General features: G+C 49.2%; 1 protein-coding gene across 5 annotated transcripts; it reads left to right on the top strand.

Moving 5' to 3' along the window:
* The first annotated feature begins 457 nt into the window (after positions 1-457).
* On the top strand, positions 458-17,455 carry ccdc88c (coiled-coil domain containing 88C). 5 transcript variants are annotated; one of them, XM_061300721.1, is made up of 31 exons: positions 458-1,120; positions 1,548-1,660; positions 2,925-3,033; positions 4,723-4,792; positions 4,918-4,976; positions 5,658-5,741; positions 5,811-5,954; positions 6,171-6,391; positions 6,477-6,558; positions 6,677-6,835; positions 7,060-7,206; positions 7,346-7,496; positions 7,588-7,769; positions 7,916-8,053; positions 8,145-8,429; positions 8,510-9,289; positions 9,397-9,524; positions 9,610-9,751; positions 9,863-10,012; positions 10,124-10,285; positions 10,537-10,814; positions 10,939-11,082; positions 11,360-11,546; positions 11,628-11,773; positions 11,883-11,972; positions 12,244-12,509; positions 14,050-14,133; positions 14,208-14,321; positions 14,389-14,484; positions 14,672-14,925; positions 15,512-17,455. In XM_061300721.1, exons 1-31 carry the CDS (start codon positions 971-973, stop codon positions 16,151-16,153), a joined length of 5,757 nt encoding a protein of 1,918 aa, XP_061156705.1. In that variant the 5' UTR covers positions 458-970; the 3' UTR covers positions 16,154-17,455. The 5 variants fall into 5 exon arrangements, 3 of the variants coding, with proteins under 3 accessions (XP_061156705.1, XP_061156704.1, XP_061156706.1); XM_061300720.1 differs by having other exon boundaries at positions 14,047-14,133; XR_009718338.1 differs by lacking the exons at positions 14,389-14,484; positions 14,672-14,925; positions 15,512-17,455 and adding an exon at positions 12,972-13,233 and having other exon boundaries at positions 459-1,120; positions 14,047-14,133; positions 14,208-14,253.
* The last annotated feature ends 332 nt before the right edge of the window (positions 17,456-17,787 follow it).

Raw genomic sequence — 17,787 nt, 5'->3', positions numbered from 1 at the left:
TTTCCCACTATAGTTGGGAAAAAGATCAATGCCATTCAATATCCAACCTTATACACATCTGTTAAACCTACGGCGTTGTTATTTTGGTTGCATTTTTACTTGATCACTTCAACATTTATATTTGTGTATATATATAAAGCACAATGGCCTATCGCTAGTGACCGAGAACGTTCATTAACTGGGTGTAAAAAGAGACAATAATTCAGTAATATGCACATGCAGACTAACTGCAACGAGTGATATTAGTTCTCCAAAAAATGACTCAAATTGGTTGGTTTTGTTGGCTCTGACGTTCATCCCGGTGAAAGCGCTAACGATCGAATTAAGGAATAATCATTGGCTGATTCCTTGCTAAAGGCGGGATCTGCGTGCGGATGTTTGAATGGCGGGTTGGACGAAACTGATGTCAATCGGACTTTGCTCGGTAACGCCCGCCCGCGAGTCAGTCTGGCGTGGCGTGGCGTGGCGTGGCGTGGCGCGGCGCGGCGTGGTATTGTAGCGCCAAGCGAGAGCCCGGGGTGTGGATAGCACTTCAAGGAGAGCAAGAAAAAAAAAGGCAAACAACTACACTGACATGTTACATATCTTGTCGTGCGCGTGTTTATGAGATTTTTTTTTAAATTTATGAGCTCTGCTTTGCCGCCTTGTGTTTGGCGGATTCTTTTGCTGCTTTACGGCCGAGTGCTGTATCCTTGACAACGCGAGCGAGCAACTGTCCGTCCGGGCAAAGTTTGGATTACAGCGAGTGTTTTGCCCAACATGTGGAATAAGCTGTCTATTTGTCCACAGTAACCATTTGAAATGTTTCCAGCGCCTTTCCGAAGGCTGTTGGTCGGTTTTGAACTACTTTCGGGCGTCTTGGAATATTAAACCATGCGACGAGGGAACTGGGACAAGGCGAAACAATAGTGAGAGAGAGCGCGACGCGACAGACAGAGAGAGAGAAAGCTCATCCGTCCGTGGGAGGTGGATGCCTCGCGGCGGCGGCGGTGGCGGCGGCTTTGTTCCGTCCAGCGTGGAGACCAGCATCGACGGACCAACAGAGAGCCAAACTCACACCATGGATGGGACTCTTTCCGAGCTGCTGGCAGCCTTCTTGGAGTCGCCACTGGTGTTATGGGTGAGTTTCGGTTGAGTTGAGTTGACTTGGCAGCTGTGAACAGCACTCATCTTTTTGTTCGAACTTGCCACTAGAACACCAGCGCGGTCGGTATGTTTACATGGAACGCAGAGTCAAAAGTCAAGTTTTGAATGAAAAGCAAACGCACACTGAAACAAATGGATTGCTACTCATATTTGTGGTGGTTGCAATGTCGTTGAGGCCCTCAAATCAAATCAAACCGGACGGACTCCAGGTTACTAACCCAATGATACTTCCTGTTTGCCCTTGGCCCACATCCTGTTCACCATCCTTTTGGTGATCAATCCCAGTTTGGTCCTGATTTTGTGTTTCTTTTCATTGTCACAGCCAGATGTGCTCATGCTTTTATAAGTGCTCACTTTGCCATTTCGAAGAAGCTGCTTCATTTTGTTTTCCTATTCTTTAGGTGCGGACATTGGGTCCACTGGGGTCTTGTGACCACGCCGGCTCGGAGGAGCGTGTCAACATGTTCGTGGAGCTCGTGGATGGCGTCTTCCTGCACAAGATCATGACGCAGATGTAGGTAGTAGCACCTGGTGAAAGTCTTGCTGATTCAGTTGACTTTTTGGGACAGGATACGCTGCTGCATAAATGCTATCCTGCATGCGCGTGTGACTTTCTGCAACCACATCCTGACTGGCTTGTGAGCGTCACAGCCAGATGTGCTCGTGCTTTTAAAAAGGCTTCACTTTGCCATTTGAAGAAGCTTCGGCCACAATTGATATTTTAATCCGAGATGCGGCTCAACTTTTCTCCATGCATTCGGTCAGATACTGCCCTCTTCTTTAAGGAGCGCACTAGGCTTTAAGAATAATAGTAATCATCTAAAACCACCAGAAATGGTCAATGGCCCATCACAGCATATGTTCCTGTCTCTCTGTCTGTCTGCCTGTCTGTCTGTCTGCCTGTCTGCCTGTCTGCCTGCCTGCCTGCCTGCCTGCCTTCATTGTTTCCAAAACATTGTAATAATGCTATTGTTCTCCACTCCCTGGCCCCGCCCCCAGGGAGGATTTAGGGTTTGTAGTATATAAACGAGAAAGTAGGTTAAACAGGGGGAGGTCAGGGCCGAGAAGCTATGAGCCGTATTATTGCTAGGTCACTCAAGAAGTCACCGTTTTTATTTATTTTGAACTCCAAGCTTCAAGAGTGATCCTAAATTTGTTTTTAGAGACCAGTAGACTTTGGCTAGTTGTCCATACATTTTTCAATCGCCACATTGCAAAATTTGGACGCCGGCGTGAGGAGCCCAGCCCAACCATGTCCAGGCGGAAGTTGTCGACCTCGCACAACGGCTCCAGCTCTGCCGTCCGTCCCTGTCAGAGAGGTGACACTTCACGTCCCTTGAGCCAGCTTCTGGCTAAACCTGGCGGGCCCCACGGCCGCAGGACCCCCCCCCATCGAGCCATCGGGCGCTCGACGGCAAGCCCCACCTCAAAGCTTGGCTCCATAGCGGCGCCTCAGTGACCCGCGCCTAAAGGGATCAGGGTGGAAGGAACAAGGACCCAAGCGTAAATCTAAACAGCCATCATTTGTACAAAAGTGGATTCCCCGGACGGCAGGTGACATTTTCCAACACTCTCACCAAAGTCAGCTCATGTCCCAAATAGCCAAGTCAGGCAACCTTTCACACACAGTCCATATGCAAATGAGCCTGGCACACAGTGACATGTATCAGCATAAATCCTCATTGTGAACAATGGGACTTATTTTATTGATCTTGGTCTGAAATGGGAACCGACGACATCAATCTAAAGCTCTCGCTGTGCGTTCTTTGTTCCCATAGTGACCCCGGTCCAAACAACCAGAGGCTGAACACGAATGTGAATAATGACGCGTCGCTTCGCCTTCACAACTTGACCCTTCTCACGAGACACATCAGGACCTACTACCAGGTACGCGCACTCGCCAGTCCGTATTGACATGCAATGTGAGCTGTGTTGTGAGGCCAGAGCCAAGTGAATATTTGGTTGAGTTTTATACACTTACTAGCTGAGCTCCAGCCCATGAAACAAACACAACACACTGGTCCAACCCAGCCCTTGACTAGAGTGACACAGTCTCAAAGTTCAGTTAGATTGCACACTGTGTCATTCACGTCCGCCGTCCGTCACTGTGTCAAATGGAGTATCTCAAAGGGGAACACGAAAGCTTTCATCAGACTTGCTATGATCATTTTGCCGTTCCAAAAAACAATCCTTTTTGATGAAATGAGCCGAACGTCTGTGGTGTCGACGGTGGCTGGGATGTCAAGCGGTTAGGAAGAGGTCAGCAGCCTCTGACCTCTCTCGCTCGCTCGCTCTCTCTCTTGGTTGTGTAACAAGAGATGGATCAGATCAGCCAGCCGCTCTGGAGACGGGTTTCCTCCAGACGCTGGCCAAAACATCCACACTCATTCAAAAACAAATGGAGCAGCGGCTCGTTTGAGTGGCTTCATATTTGCGTCGTCCTCTGGTTTCCGCAATTGTCACTGTGGAGTGTAGCGGAAATGTCACGGTAGCGAGCTGTAGCGGTGCGCGGCCAATAAATAGAAGGCTTGCGTCATGCTTGCTTACGCCGCCACCTTCACTCTCCTGGGTTACTCTGGAAACTGCAACAAAGGGCTGGGATCTTTTCAACGCCATACATATCCTGTGCAAAACTAGTCCCACCTTCCTTTTTTGTCTTACTGTATATTTTAGATCATCAATGCAAAGCTCACAAAGATAAACCAGTCAATACTTTTCCAATGAATTTCTAAAGAGACAGCTTGCGGCTGGCTGGCTGGCTGGCTTTGGGATCCTCTGATACTTGCCACCATCGTATTGATCTCAGATTAGATAGATAAACCCACAGTGTGCATGGATTAGGTGTGTGTGCGTGAGAGTGTATAAATAGGTCATTGTTGCATCATATATTGACCTCCTGTCAATTTCAAGTGTTTGATGTTCAGTGTGATTTTTGCAAATGTATTTCATTCGACAAAGATCACATTACATTTAGTTTTGCTTTTATTTGTGTCAAACTGGAAATGACCAGAATGATGAATCAATATTTATTCACTGAACAGTCCAGTCAATGATTTGGATTAAAGAAGTGGAGCATTTTCTGCCAAGCTCGATTGTGACTTGTATGTTGAAATGTTAATTGTAGCTCAAGCTCCACAAGCAGCTGGTGATCAGCTCACATGTTTTATTCACACTGGTGGGGGGGGTGACTATCAAGTTACCTCCGAGTCTTAAGGACAGTGAAATTGTACCTGCAGGTATTGTGATGCCTCTGAGCCTTCACTGTGCCAGAGCGCACCGCACCTTGTGTCACTTCAAACAGGCCCGTAAGGTGATGCCATCATAGATGACTTTCAGACATCCACCTAGTTTTTGGAACTTGAAAATACTACCCAATGACTCAATTGACAAAAGTGAACACCAAAAGTGTTCATAATGTTGTGGCTGCTGTTAGTATGATTGGATGGATGGATGGATGGATGGATGGATGGATGGATGGATGGATGGATGGATGGATGGATGGATGGATGGATGGATGTACAGCATCAATTTCTTCCATAATTATATGAGTATCTTTTCTCGACTCCTCTGTTCCAGGATAGCCTTCAGCAGCTGATAGTGATGCCTCTTCCAAATATTCTCTCCATTGCCAGAGATCCCTTATCAGGTTGCCCACGCATGCACACACACACACTTTTCATATAGAATTGATAAATGTTTACATGTCATTTCCTTAATGGTGAGGATGCTGTTTTCCAAAAGTCCAACTTTTTTTTTTGTCCACCCCCCCAGCAAAGAGCATGGAGGAACTGAAAAGAATTTTACTGTTGATACTTGGCTGTGCTGTCCAGGTAAGGCACGCACGCAGGCATGCATGCACGCAGGCAGGCACGCAGGCAGGCACGCAGGCAGGCAGGCAGGCAGGCAGGCAGGGAGGCAGGCACCCACATACACGCCCAGACAAGCAGTCTCTCCCAGGAAGAGTATTAGTGTCTGTTTAGTTTTTCATGTCTGAGCAGAGCCAATTGCTGACGCTGCTAATGAGATACCCAGCGAGACTCACGGTGGATACTTTTAACTCTGAAGTGGCAAATATATATAAAAAAATATATATAAATCACAATTCATCCTTTTATTTTTAATTTTTTCCTCTCTTTGTGGAACTTTTACACGTAGCAGAGTCCGCTTCCATGACTCTTCACCCACCAAACACTTTTCACTCTCCACTCTCCACTGTTGCTTTGCTATTGTCCGTCCAAACCAATTGTTTTCTCCTTCCAACCTGGTCTGGTCTGGTCTGGTCTGACTGGTTACAGGAAAAAGAAAAGCTGGAAGAAGTCAGTGAACAGGAAGACAGGAAGGGCTAGGGCTTTCTTGTTGATGTGATGAATAGCTTTTTGCTCAACTGAGGCTGGCCACAGCTAAAAACAAACCAGCCCTGATTTTTCTTCTGCTGATTTTAAAAAAAACAAAAAACAACCAGCCTACAATTCAATGTGTTTCTTTCTAACAATTGAAGTGTTTGTGTCTAGTGTGAGCGTAAGGAGGAGATGATTGAAAGAATCAAATTGCTGGACATTCAGACCCAGGCTGCCATCGTCTCGCACATCCAGGAGGTCGGTGAAAACGTAGTCCAAAAAAATCAAAGTAGGACCAAATCCAAGTATCTGTCTGTCTGTTTGCAGGTGACCCACAACCAGCAGAATGTTCTTGATCTTTCATGGCTGGAGGAAGGAGCAGGGCTTGCGCAGGAAGAGCTCGAACCATTGTCACGCAGCATGGCAACATCTCTGCAACAACTGATAGCGCAGAGAGACGAGGCCAACGAGGTAACCAAACAAATGAAGGCTTGACAATCTCCAGGCATGTGTGGATGACAGGGCAAAGTGGCGACAAAGTGGGCCAAAACCTGCAGGGGAAATGCATCAAAGTAGATAGGCTACGTACATTGTCAACATTTCATTGGATAGACAGTAGGTTGATTGGTTGGTTGGCTGGCTGGCTGGCTGGCTGGCTATAAAGAGAATTGATTTCCACCCTTCTAGGTCATTGTGGACCTTACCCAAGAGAGGGACTACTTGTCCAGCCTGCATCCCCAGGAACGACCAATAGGCAGTCCAGGCCAAGTGACTACTTCTGGAGGCGTGTTAGTGAACAACAGAGGAGCAGCCTTGCCCGTGGCCAGTCTCACCAAAGAGGAGAAACAGCATTTATCTGTCGAGCTGGCCGACACCAAGGCCAAGCTTCGCAGATATCGACAAGAGCTGTGAGTCGGCTTTCGTGCTCAGCGTGCGCGAGGAGGCACCAGATGCTACGTGAATGCAACCGACGCTCGCTCGCTCTGTGTGCAGGGAAGAGAAGACTGAGCAGTTGATGGATTCCAAGCACGAGGTGGAGCATCTGGAGCAGGACCTTCAGAGACTTAAACAAGAGGTCAGCTTCATTTCTCTATGCCAAACCATGCGTGGACAATGTCGCCGACATCATACGCTTGTACTATCAAAAATGGACTCCTGCATGTGGATGTAGTGCGTGTTTGCGTTTGGTTCAGAACCAGTCACTGTCTTGTGAGGCTCGCTCCGTACGAGCGTATCGGGACGAGGTCGACGCCTTGAGGGAGAAAGCGGCCCGGGTGGAACGACTAGATACCGAGTTGATCCGGTGTAAAGAGAAGCTCAATGATGTTCACTTCTACAAGACCAGAATGGAGGTGAACGCAAAAAAACATCCATCCGTCCGTCCATCTATCCATATACGTATGTCTTGATTGTGTGTTTGGTTAGTTTTGCTACGTATCTATGGATCTATGGATCGACACAGTTGATGAGGAAAAAAAAAATCCTAATCCTTCACATGCAACAGTGTCTCTGAAAATAAATATGTCAAACAACTTTGATGGACTCGTATGTCATCCATACCGTGTGTGGATTTCAGGAGCTCCGTGAAGACAACCTGACACTTCTGGAAACAAAGGTTTTGCTCGAGGAGCAACTATCGGTCTCTCGAGGGCGTTGTGAGAAAGTTCACGCTATGGAGAAGGACAACCTGCTGCTACGAGCTAAAATCAATGACTTGGAAATGGTACCAGCAGTATTGCATATATCCGACCACCTTCGGATGATTGAGCTCGCTCAAACTCCTGGACAACGTCTGAGCCAACATACTGCTGGTATTGGAACCGACAAGTGGTCCTAAAAGTTGCCATTGTTTGCCTGTGCAGGAGAGGGACAACGAGCGGCGGCGCCTGGAGGAGCTGCTGGAGGAGAACATGCTTCTGGAGATTGGCCAGAAACAGAGCATGAACGAATCGGCTCACCTGGGATGGGAACTGGAACAGCTCACCAAAAACCAAGACAATTCAAACTCGGAGAGTAAGAGAAGCCCCGCGAAGCCCAGCGAAGCCCAGCTCATCTTGCGTTCAAATTTCCCACCAACTCTGGCTTCTTCCATTTTCTGACGCAGCTCGGAAATCCTTTGTCCACGAGCTCAATGAGTGCGTCTCCAGTCGTGTTTTGAAGCTGGAGAAAGAGAACAGGGAGCTGCAGGCCTCCATTGAGAGACTCAAAGAGGACAATCACCAGCTGCAAGAAAAGCAGCTCCATAGCCAAGAGCTGGACAGGGAGAACCAGGGCCTCAGTAAAAAGGTCCAAAGATACTGAAAATAGAAAGGATGCCAAGATCAGCTGCTCCCCTTGTCCCCGTTTGATTTGGATTCCGCATTTTGTCTCTCTCTGTCTCTGTCTGTCTCTCTCTCTCCCTCTCTCTCTCTCTCTCTCCCTCTCTCTCTTAGTTGGAGCGTCTGCAGGGCTTGCTGGACCAGGAGAAAATGACCAACCAAGACATGGAGTCCCTTGGAGAGGAATTATTAAAGGAAAAGCAACATTTGGAAAGAGAAATACATGCTCTGAGAGCCGACAAAGATAGGCAGGTAAATTGTGGGAAGCGGTTGTCCTCCGTCCGCCATGCTGGCGGATGGGCCACAAGCAGACCAGAATCAACATTGGTCCCCTTTCCCAAAGATTTCCCAGTTGGAGAGCGAGAAGCGGCATCTTTCCGACGCTATGGTGTCGCTTCGTGAGCGGGCTCAGTCTCACAGTGAAACCAGAGTCCGGGAGGTGGAAGCCCAAAATCGCCTTCTGCACCAAGGCATGACCCATACCAGCGCCCGCTTAGCAAGTATGGAAACGCAACTTGTGCTTTCCAAAGAAGAGCTGGACAGGCTGAGGGAAAGGGCAGAAAGATGCAGTGATGTCGAAAGGGAGATGGCCAAGGTGGAGAGAAACAGGGATGCTCTCCACAGAGAGGTAAGAGATGATCTGATTCCCCAAGTCGGGCACGCTTCATCCATCATTCCCCCAAGGATGATCAATGTTTGGCTCTTCAGGTGACATCTCTGCGCGCTTGCAGCGAGAGGTCAGAGTTTCTCGAGAAGCAAGTGTCCTCCCTGGAGCAGGAGGTGCACAGAATGAAACGGGAGGCAGAAGAAGCTCAGCGAGGGCTCCAGCGACTCAAGAAACAGGAAGCTGAAAATGGCCTCCTCACCAAGGACAACGTGGACCTCCGCTGCTCTGTGGAAAACCTGCGCTCCTCGCTCCTCACAAAGCAACAAGAAGAACGTGAGGTGCAGGAGGAGACGCAAGAGCTGCAGAGGCAATTGGAGGAGGTCGGAGGGGAGCTGCAAGCGGAGAGGAAAAGAGCAGAAAGGCTGGAAGCCAACGTCAACCAAGAGAAGCATCGCTTCCAGGGCCACATGGAGACGTTTCAAGAGGAAAAGGAAGAAATGGAGAGAGACAAACGGGAAACATTGAGTCGGCACCAAGAGCTGAGGAAGGAAGTCGAAGGTCTCAGGCAAGAGCAGAGGAGGAGAGAGGAGGGTGACCAGGAGAGAAGGAAGATCTTATTGGACCTGGAACAGTCTGAGAAGGGAAGGAAGCACCTGGAGAAAGAGACTTGGAGGAACAGAATGCTACTGGAAGCTAAGGAGGCGGAGCTGGAAGAGAAGGCCACTCAGTTGGCTGCCGCAGAAAAGGACAGTGGAGAGATGAGGAAGGAAGTTCATTTGCTAAAGGAGGTGGCGCTCAAGGCCAAAGACTTGGAGAGGGAAAACAAGGAGCTGCACAAACAGGCCACCATTGACAAGAGGACTTTGCTTGCGCTGAGAGAGGTAAGACCAATTGAAATGATGAGAAGAGCGTGGGCGGGCGGGCGAGCGAGGGAGCGTGCCTGCGTGCGTGCGTGCGTGCGTGCGTGACGTCCCTCTCCCCCATGTAGGAGTTGGTGTCGGAGAAGTTGAGAGTCCAGCAGCACAGCGTGGAATTGGAAAGACTCAACGAAGAACTGGAGAAGGTCGGACTCAACCGAGAAAGACTACTGCAGCGGGAGCACGTGCTGGAAGACAGGTTGCGACATACCCTAGCAAACGTACGCCGGCTCGCTCGCCTTCTCCGATTCAGCCCAGTTGACCTGTGCTCTTGTGCGTGTCAGCAAATACAAGCTGCTTGAATCCCGACTGGAGGAAACGGTCCAACAGGCGATGAGGATTAAAGAGGGCAAAATCGGCGCTCTGGAGAAGAAAGTGGAGGAAAGCAACACGCACAACGCCACACTTCGGAGCCAGCTGGCGACTGTGAGTCAAAAGAAGAAAAAAGCATTTTGCCCTAGAGAGCTCAATCAGGATGAAGGTGGCGCTGTGTAAGACACAAGCAGTAGCAATTGTTTGATTTCCATTTTGCTTCAGGCTTTGGAGAAGGTATCTACCTTGCGTCAGGAACAGGAGAGAGAGAGAAAGCACCAGTCGCCCGGGTGCTCCGAAGGAGATGGGCGGAGGGACTCGGCCACTGCCGAGCTGCTCCGGATCAAAGATCACCTCATTGGCATCGAGAAGAATGTAAGAAGGATCTTTTGAGGAATTCCTATTGTGTCATTGATGCTTGTTCTTTGCGGTCACCTCATTGCTCCCAAATGCCCATTTTCTTGAGTGTCTTGCTATTTTGCCTAGAATGCCTCACTTGAGACTCAGAGCACTTTGTTGAAGGAGCAGCTTAAACAACTGGAGAGCCACAACAGTTCGCTTAACAACCAGATGGTGACGCTGCAACGACACACCACAATGCTGCAGGAGCAGAATTCCGCTCTGCACACTCAGACGGCGCAACTTCAGGTACACGCTTGGTCTTCACTCAGCAAATGGCTTGTTTTGATGGCTTTTGCAGCCATGCTGCTGAGAGCGTTCGTTTGGGACGTTACGTCTATTTGGAGAATGCAGGCCTTGGCATCTTTCGATGGCCAAAGATCCATTTGTCTCTCACAGACCAAACAAATCCTTTTGAGGAGAACACAGCATCAAATGTTGCATTTGAGCAAGCCACTGCAGAGCGTTGATGTCACGGCTCTCCCTGCCCTGTCCCCTAGGTGGAAAAGTCGACGCTGTCTTCCCAGAGTGCATCTCTGATGGCTCAAAATGCCGTGTTGCAAGGGCAAGTGGGCGCCTTGGAGAGTGAGGTGGAGTCGTGGCAAAGACAGCGAGAGGAGGCGTGGCGAGGGAGAGAAAGCGTTCTCAATGACCACGAGCGCTTGCTGAGTGTTCACGAAAGGCAAGCGCACGAGTACGAGCAGCTCATCAGTCAACACGCTGCTCTGAAAATCAAGCAGAGGACGCTGGAAAGCGAGGACAGAACAATGCACAGCAAGTACGTAGTACGTTGCTTATGCCTTTGCCAGCACCTTTTGGGCTGGTCCATGGTTCATTGTAAAAAACAAACAAACAAACCCGATGTCTCAACAAACAAATCTCAATTTGATTTCTCTTTGCAGATATTGTACTTTGTTGCAGCAGAAAGAGAAATGGGATGCATTAGAAGGGCAGAGTCAGAAGGACAGGGAGGAGCTAAAGCAAGAGCACCAGAAAAATCACCTCCTGCAGCAGGAGAACCTTCAACTCAAAGCCGAAGTGGACAGGTAGGTACATGCTGCCTGCCGCTCGCACATTTAGGAGTACAGCGAGCGCATCTGGGAAATTGACTTCCAAAGACATAGTTTGGAATTGAGTTTCTTTGATTGGCAAATAGTACAACATTCTTAACCTTTGTACAAGTTCAAAAAAAAAAGAACCATGCCATGCCATGCCATGCCATGCCCTGCGGCAGACACATTGCTGCCTTCAATGCGGCTAGAAAAAAGTGGAGGAGGTGACCGGGACAGTTTACACCATTCATTAGTTCTTATGTATGTGTAGGATGTCAGACAGCAACTCCCAGCAAAGCCAGCAGTGCAGTGCGCTTCAGCAGCAGATGAACGAACTCAAGAGCTTGTCTAGCAGCGCCCAGCTGGAAGTCAATCGATGGACGGCACGCTACGACTCGCTTATGGAGCAACACCGGGGCCTGGACCTCACTATGACCAAATTGGACAACCACTGTGAGGTAAAAGAAAAAGAAAAGAAAAGTTCTTGTAATGAGGAGCCGGTGTTTTGCCAAGTCTTGAATGCATGCGTTTGCATCCAGCTTCTGAGTCGCCTTAAAGGGAACCTAGAAGAAGAGAATCATCACCTCCTGAGTCAGATCAACCTTCTGAGTCAGCAAAACCACACTTTGCTGGAGAGAAGCATGGAGAGCAAAGAGCTCTATCATCAGGAGCAGAAGCTCTACATGTAAGCACACACATGCGTTTTAGAGGGAACAACACTGTGCCTTTTTGCCATTGTTTGCAAAAACAAAACAAAAAAGAATCTCGCCTTTCTTTCCTTCTGACTCTGTTAGTGATAAACTGAACGCTCTTCGACGTCAGAAAGAGAAACTAGAAGAAAAGATCATGGACCAATACAAGTTCTATGACCCTACACCAAAGAAGTAAGTGCTGCTGTTTTTTTTACTGACTTGTCATGACCAGACCAAAAGACTCTAAAAGTAGATTGGTAAATAAGCCTGTGCATTTGGGTTAAGTGAAGGGCCGGCCACTTTCTCTCCATCCTGCCACCTTGCCAATCAAAGTTATCGAGTCGGATTTGAAATGCAAAAGAACACCTGTTTTTCCAACGAGCTTGTCAACGTGTGCCCTGGCAAAACCGGTTGAAGCAAATGTACAGCTGTAAGCTTGTATGCTTTTCTTTGTTGTTGTCAGGAGGAGTCAGTGGTCTGGCGCCAAGGCGTTTGCCAAACTCATCAAACCAAGGAAGGAGAGCAGCAGGGAGCGAGACAAGGAAGAGCGAGAATGGGCCAAGGGTGCCCCTGACATCCCCCTACCTTCCCCCCCTCCTTTGCTGCCGCCAGAAAGCCCACCTCAGAGGACAGCAAGTGACAATGGCCACAGCCTCAATAAGCATCAGAACCGTGGCAACAGCCCAAGCCTGGCTCCCCAGAGTCCAGCATTGACGCCCGTCGGCCGAGGTAGGGTTAGGGTTATAGCATGTTATGTCCAACACATACTTACTTGAGGTATGTATTTTGGTTGACCTTCCACGCAGGTGTTTAGTTGAACTCATCCATCCGTCATAGCATTGTTCATCTTTCATGAGCAGTGGCAAGTTTATAAAACCTTTGTTTCCATTGAATACTTTGGTGCGTGCGTGCGTGCGTGCGTGCGTGGGCTGGCAGGCAGGCATTTCATGATCTGTATTATTCCGATGCATGCCATCTCATTAAGTTCTAACAGGATCAACATTTTTCTTTTCATGTACTCACATCATGGTTTTTTTCTCTCTTGCCTCCATCTCTCTCTCTCTCTCTTTGTGTCTCTCCATTTTCTTACCCCTCAGCTCTTCCTGGCCAGAAACGCTTTTGTTTTTTCCGCAGTAAGAGCCAAGACAAACTTCTTCCGTCCCCCTCCCCGCACACCCCCCTCTCTCGCAGCAAACGACTTCGGTTCTGGTCGTCCACTGACGTCACAGCAGACGTCGTCGCTAGCCGCTCCATTTGTGCCAATGGAGTGTTCTAACACCCCCATCTTGGTCTTTTCATACCGCAAACGTCATCATCATCATCATCATCAGTCATTGACTTTCAGCATTTCCACACAAAGACTTACAAATTTCATGAACACCAACTGGCATGATTTGTTTAAATCACATAAAGCACCCACCAAAGTTGCACTCCTGGCCAGCCAGTAATACTAGTAAGTCATGTGTCTGTCTGTGTGTGTGTCTGCGTGCGTCAGGTGTCACTGTTTCCACAGCACAGCACAGCAAGCTTGCCCGCCGGCCTGCCCTGCCCTTCCCTGCCCTGCCCTGCCCTGTCCTTCAAAGTTTTTGTATCTGTATAAATATTATTCATTTGGAATGAGCGGTCACGGTTGGTAATGCGCTCACTTGTCATTGGATGGGGCCGCTGTTGTGTTTGCGTCACAATGCCTTGCTGCAGTCAGCACAAGAAATGTTACCACAGCAACCGGCAGCACCTGCTAACTTATTAGCTGTCAGCTCTTTGCTAAACTGGCCACTAACAGACACCAACATGCCGGCCGGCCGGCCAGCCAGCCGGCCAGCCGCTTTAGCCGCATATAAGCTCTCAGATGACGACGAGCTTCCAAAAAATAGTCCTTTTCATCACGATGCTGAAGTTCCAACCTCTCATCACTGTCTGTGGCACATTGTTGGGGTAAAAACATTGGCGTGCTGATAATTGGCATTATAAAATGCAATCTGCCTTGTCGTTTGTTTCGCTGAGAACTGCCCAGGTTTGCCTTGCTTGCGCTGTAACAATCCTTCTACTCCGTTTGATAAGAAATACATTGGAAATCGTCAAGGCTAGCCCTAATCATTGTGTGTATTTGCAATTGTCTGCTTGAACTAATAATGTCGCGCACACACACACACACACGTACGTATCCCTGCATTCTTGCCAAGCTTTGCTTCTTTTTGCTGGAGCCGTCTTCATGAGCACACTCGAAATAGTCTGACATCGTCTGATCGCTCCTGTCGTTGGTCAGCAGGTGTTAGCGACCGAGAACGAGGGGCGTATGCTTGCGACACACCGGGAGGCAGCAGCGAGAGTGTCAACGGAGAAGACGGACCAGGTGATTTGTCTTTCTTTGTTCTAACAATTTGCTCTCCGTGAGTAACCCCCGCCCCGCGTGCGTGCGTTTTTCAGGCCTAGCGCAGAGCCACAGAGCTCGTAGTTCCACCCCCAGCCATTATTCATCTTCGGTTGCCCTCAGCGCCTTCAACACTCAACTGGGACAAGGCAGCGCTTGTAGGCCCAGAGGTAGGACAGCGCGAGCAAGTGAGCCACCGACGCAAGTGCGGCCAGAGTTGTGACCGTGCTTTTGTAGGCCAAGACCAAGACCAAGAGAGGCAACGTGGTCCCATGGGATCAGCTGACTTTAGCCACCACACCTCCAGCTCCAACTCACCGGTCAACTGCAAAGGTACTGATCATTTCTTCTCTTCCAAAAGGTTTGATAAGGAAGGATATATTGTTCAGTTCTTCTTACACTCGAGACTCAGCCAATATTGTTTGTTAAACAATTCAGACCTCAAGCGGGCTCCAGCCAGCGACTGTGTTGTTGCACTTGATGTTGGGCCGGTCGGTGACTTGATGTTTCGGTCCTTCAGATGCGTCCGACTGCCACCTCCGGTCAGCGAGCCTGTCCAGCGACGACGTCAGGGGCCTCAGCCAATCACAGCAGACGTTGTCACGCAGCGCAACTCTCCCGTATGATGAAACGCCCCAGAGGGCCCAACCGCAGCGTGGAGGCGGAATCAGGAGTAGGGCTCGCCCTTCCTCTCCCGGAAGTGAGATGGTGACGTTGGAGCAGTTTCTGCAAGAGAGCACCCTCAAGTCGTCACCACCACCACCACCACAAAGGGTGAGAAATACTATATTGGTCCATCTTGTGGCCAGTTGCTTTGCTCAGTCATCATAATCACAATTGTAAGGATGTTTTCAAACCTGTAACAGAGAACAAATATGAGGAGTATATGGATGGAGGCCAGCTGTAAAGTTCTTTTCAAAAGGTTCTCCCCCACCACTGGTGCCCTCTTGTGGCTGAGGAAGTCAATGGCGGACTGTTGTTTTTCTCTCTCTGTCCATGTCTGTCCATGTCTGTCTGTCTGTCTGTCTGTCTGTCTGTCTGTCTGTCTATCCTCTCAAGCATTAATATACAAAGTAGGTCATTGTTCATACGGCGGCATTGTTGCTTTATTCCTACTGGGCCGTCAAATCAACTCTTCCATTCCGTTTGTGAGCCGGCCTCAAATCACAGTCTCAGCAAACATAAAAGCTGCCATGATGTCCAGTTGGAAAAAGTGGTGGTGAGAAGCAGATCCAATTGACAATCGCAGATCCAATTGACAATCGCTCAAGGCTATGTGACATCTGGCACTTCTTCTAAATATGACTACTCCCATGGCATTCGTTTGACCTTACTAAGCTGGTCAAATGTTCTCGTTTAGGTGGGAAGCAGAGAAGACTTTATGCCGGAGTACTTCAGCAGAAGTCCGGCCTCCCCAGGTCCCGGGGGGCGAGATCAGGCCACCCCCACCAGCTACGTGGCGCCCAGCGTACACCCGGCAAACACCCAGAGGCCGGGCCAAAGCGTCACGCCGTCATCGCAAGCCTCCGGCCGACGACCTGTGACCCAAAGGAGCGACCCGTCCCTAAGCAGGACATTCAGTCTGGCCTCTGCCGATTTGCTCCGCTCCGACGGAAACCAGTGGGACGCCGTGGTCCGGAGGCGAGGGGCTAACGGAAGGGAGAGGCCGCTGTCTGCCCGTATGGCGAGCGATCGCCACGGCGCCATCCTCGACTCGCCCGTTCACCATTCGTCTTCTCTCACGCTGCAGACAGACAGATGTGTGGAGAGAGAGCGCGATAGAGGAAGGAAGGAGGGCCTTCCTTCCTCATCTTCCGTTGCCATGGTAAGCCCCGTGAGGGCTCAGCTGGAGCCCGCCTCGAAACACGGAGAGGAGCGCGCCGCTGACAAAGCTAGTGAGAAGGTGACGTGTGACTCTGCGGAAGGGCCAAAAAGCACACCGGCTTCCCCTGACCCCAACAACGACCCCCAGACCGTGTGGTACGAGTACGGCTGCGTCTGAAGCCGAAACGGACGGAAAATTACGGAGAACGCCGACCGCGGTCCAGCCTTCCCACTTTGGGGAGCCGGATTTGTACGATGGCTCCCGAGTTGACCTTTTATCTCAAAGGCTGATGCTGAAACATCACATCAGTAGTTTTAATGGGTGCTGAAATAGAAAGAGAGAGAGAGACATGGGAGGGTGGGGGGCGTGAGCCTAGCGAAATAAACAGTGGGGAATGGGAGCCTTCTGGAAATGAGGCTCAGCCCGCGTCAACGCAACGCCACGCCACGGTGGAGTTTGACGAGCCACCAAAGGCTTGATTCACGGGGATCGGGAGCCATCATACGAGCGAGCCGTTTTGAAATGAAAACATCCAAACGTGAAGGCGGTGGGTGGTTGAGGTGTCGAACGATGGACGGAAGCTTTTCTGCAAGCTCGTTGGAGCCAAATACACCAAGCACTTTGGCAAAATGCCTGAAAGTGTAGCATTTTTCTAAGCAGAAGAAAGAAAAAAAAAGAGGACAGTTTGGCATGCAGCTTGAATCTACCGGAAGTGGTTCATTTTGAACATGGCCACATTCCCCCATCTCATGGAAAAGGTTGTGCAAAGAGCCAGCGGCGAAAGGTGGTGGTGATGATGATGATGTTCTGTTAATGAAGCGGAGTTTCTGCCCTTATTTATGGACTGCTGCTGCCTGGAACTACAAATCTTGTTGAAAGCTACAAGATGTTTACACTGGAGATGATGATGATGATGATTTGTGGAAGCTGTCTTTTTTTCTTTCAGCCCCCCTGTGGGCTGTCAAGCACATTGCTACATGTATGCAACACGCAAAATGATTGTAAATGGACATACTGGAAACGGAAATTGCGGCTTTTGTAAACTTGGACGAACTGCACAGTTGAGCTACCAACTAACGGCCGGGCAATTATTCCACTGGAAATGTGGCTATTTTTAGATGATGCTACTAATTCAAAGTAGACGTAAGGGTAATTAGTGGCTGGAATGTGACAACCTGTGCTTGATGTCAGCGGCGTGGCTGTCACTTTCCTGCCTTTTACTCAGCTTTCTGACGTCTGCGCTCAAGGCAGGCTGAAGTTGCTGATGTCAGAAGAAAATCAATTCAATTCCTCCAGGCTATTCTTTTTTGAAATAACACACACGCACACACACACACTGTGTCTCTGCCATTATTACTGCTCTTCTGGCTGTGCATGTGTTTGCATTGCTGCACCTTTTTTTTGTCTGTCCACCAAAATGCCCCTCAGACACTTTCCTGTTGTCACTGGAATAAAAACTCGTGTGATTCTCTCTACTAAGTCATGTTGACTGGCCTGCTGTGATGGATGTAACTATTCTTACCGTAAAAGGCTTCTAGACTAGTGAAGACAATGGCTGCAAACTTATACGTACTTCACTCTTTTTGCAATCCACACTCACCTTTGTCAGTGGTCTTTGCATTTCCTGTACATTTATTATTCCGAGGAGCGGAAGATATAATGTACGTGCAAGATCACTCGAGCTGGATGGGAAGGCGTGTATTGTACTCATTTAGGGATTGATTGATTTGATGGGCTGAAGGGGGGCAGAGTGCAGACGGTTCATTTTCATTTCCAAAATGAAAATCTCTCTCCCCCTATCATCTCACCTT

Source organism: Syngnathus typhle, linkage group LG16, assembly GCF_033458585.1.
Source record: "Syngnathus typhle isolate RoL2023-S1 ecotype Sweden linkage group LG16, RoL_Styp_1.0, whole genome shotgun sequence".
NCBI lineage: Eukaryota > Metazoa > Chordata > Actinopteri > Syngnathiformes > Syngnathidae > Syngnathus > Syngnathus typhle.
This window is presented reverse-complemented; position numbering and strand designations above follow the sequence as displayed.

Bases quoted from the DNA above. Each gene is read 5' to 3' on its own strand.
- ccdc88c (XM_061300720.1), top strand. From the start codon at position 971: ATGCCTCGCGGCGGCGGCGGTGGCGGCGGCTTTGTTCCGTCCAGCGTG. The intron at 1,661-2,924 runs GTAGGTAGTAGC...TTGTTCCCATAG, and splicing joins CACAAGATCATGACGCAGAT to TGACCCCGGTCCAAACAACC. The intron at 10,286-10,536 runs GTACACGCTTGG...CCTGTCCCCTAG, and splicing joins CTCAGACGGCGCAACTTCAG to GTGGAAAAGTCGACGCTGTC.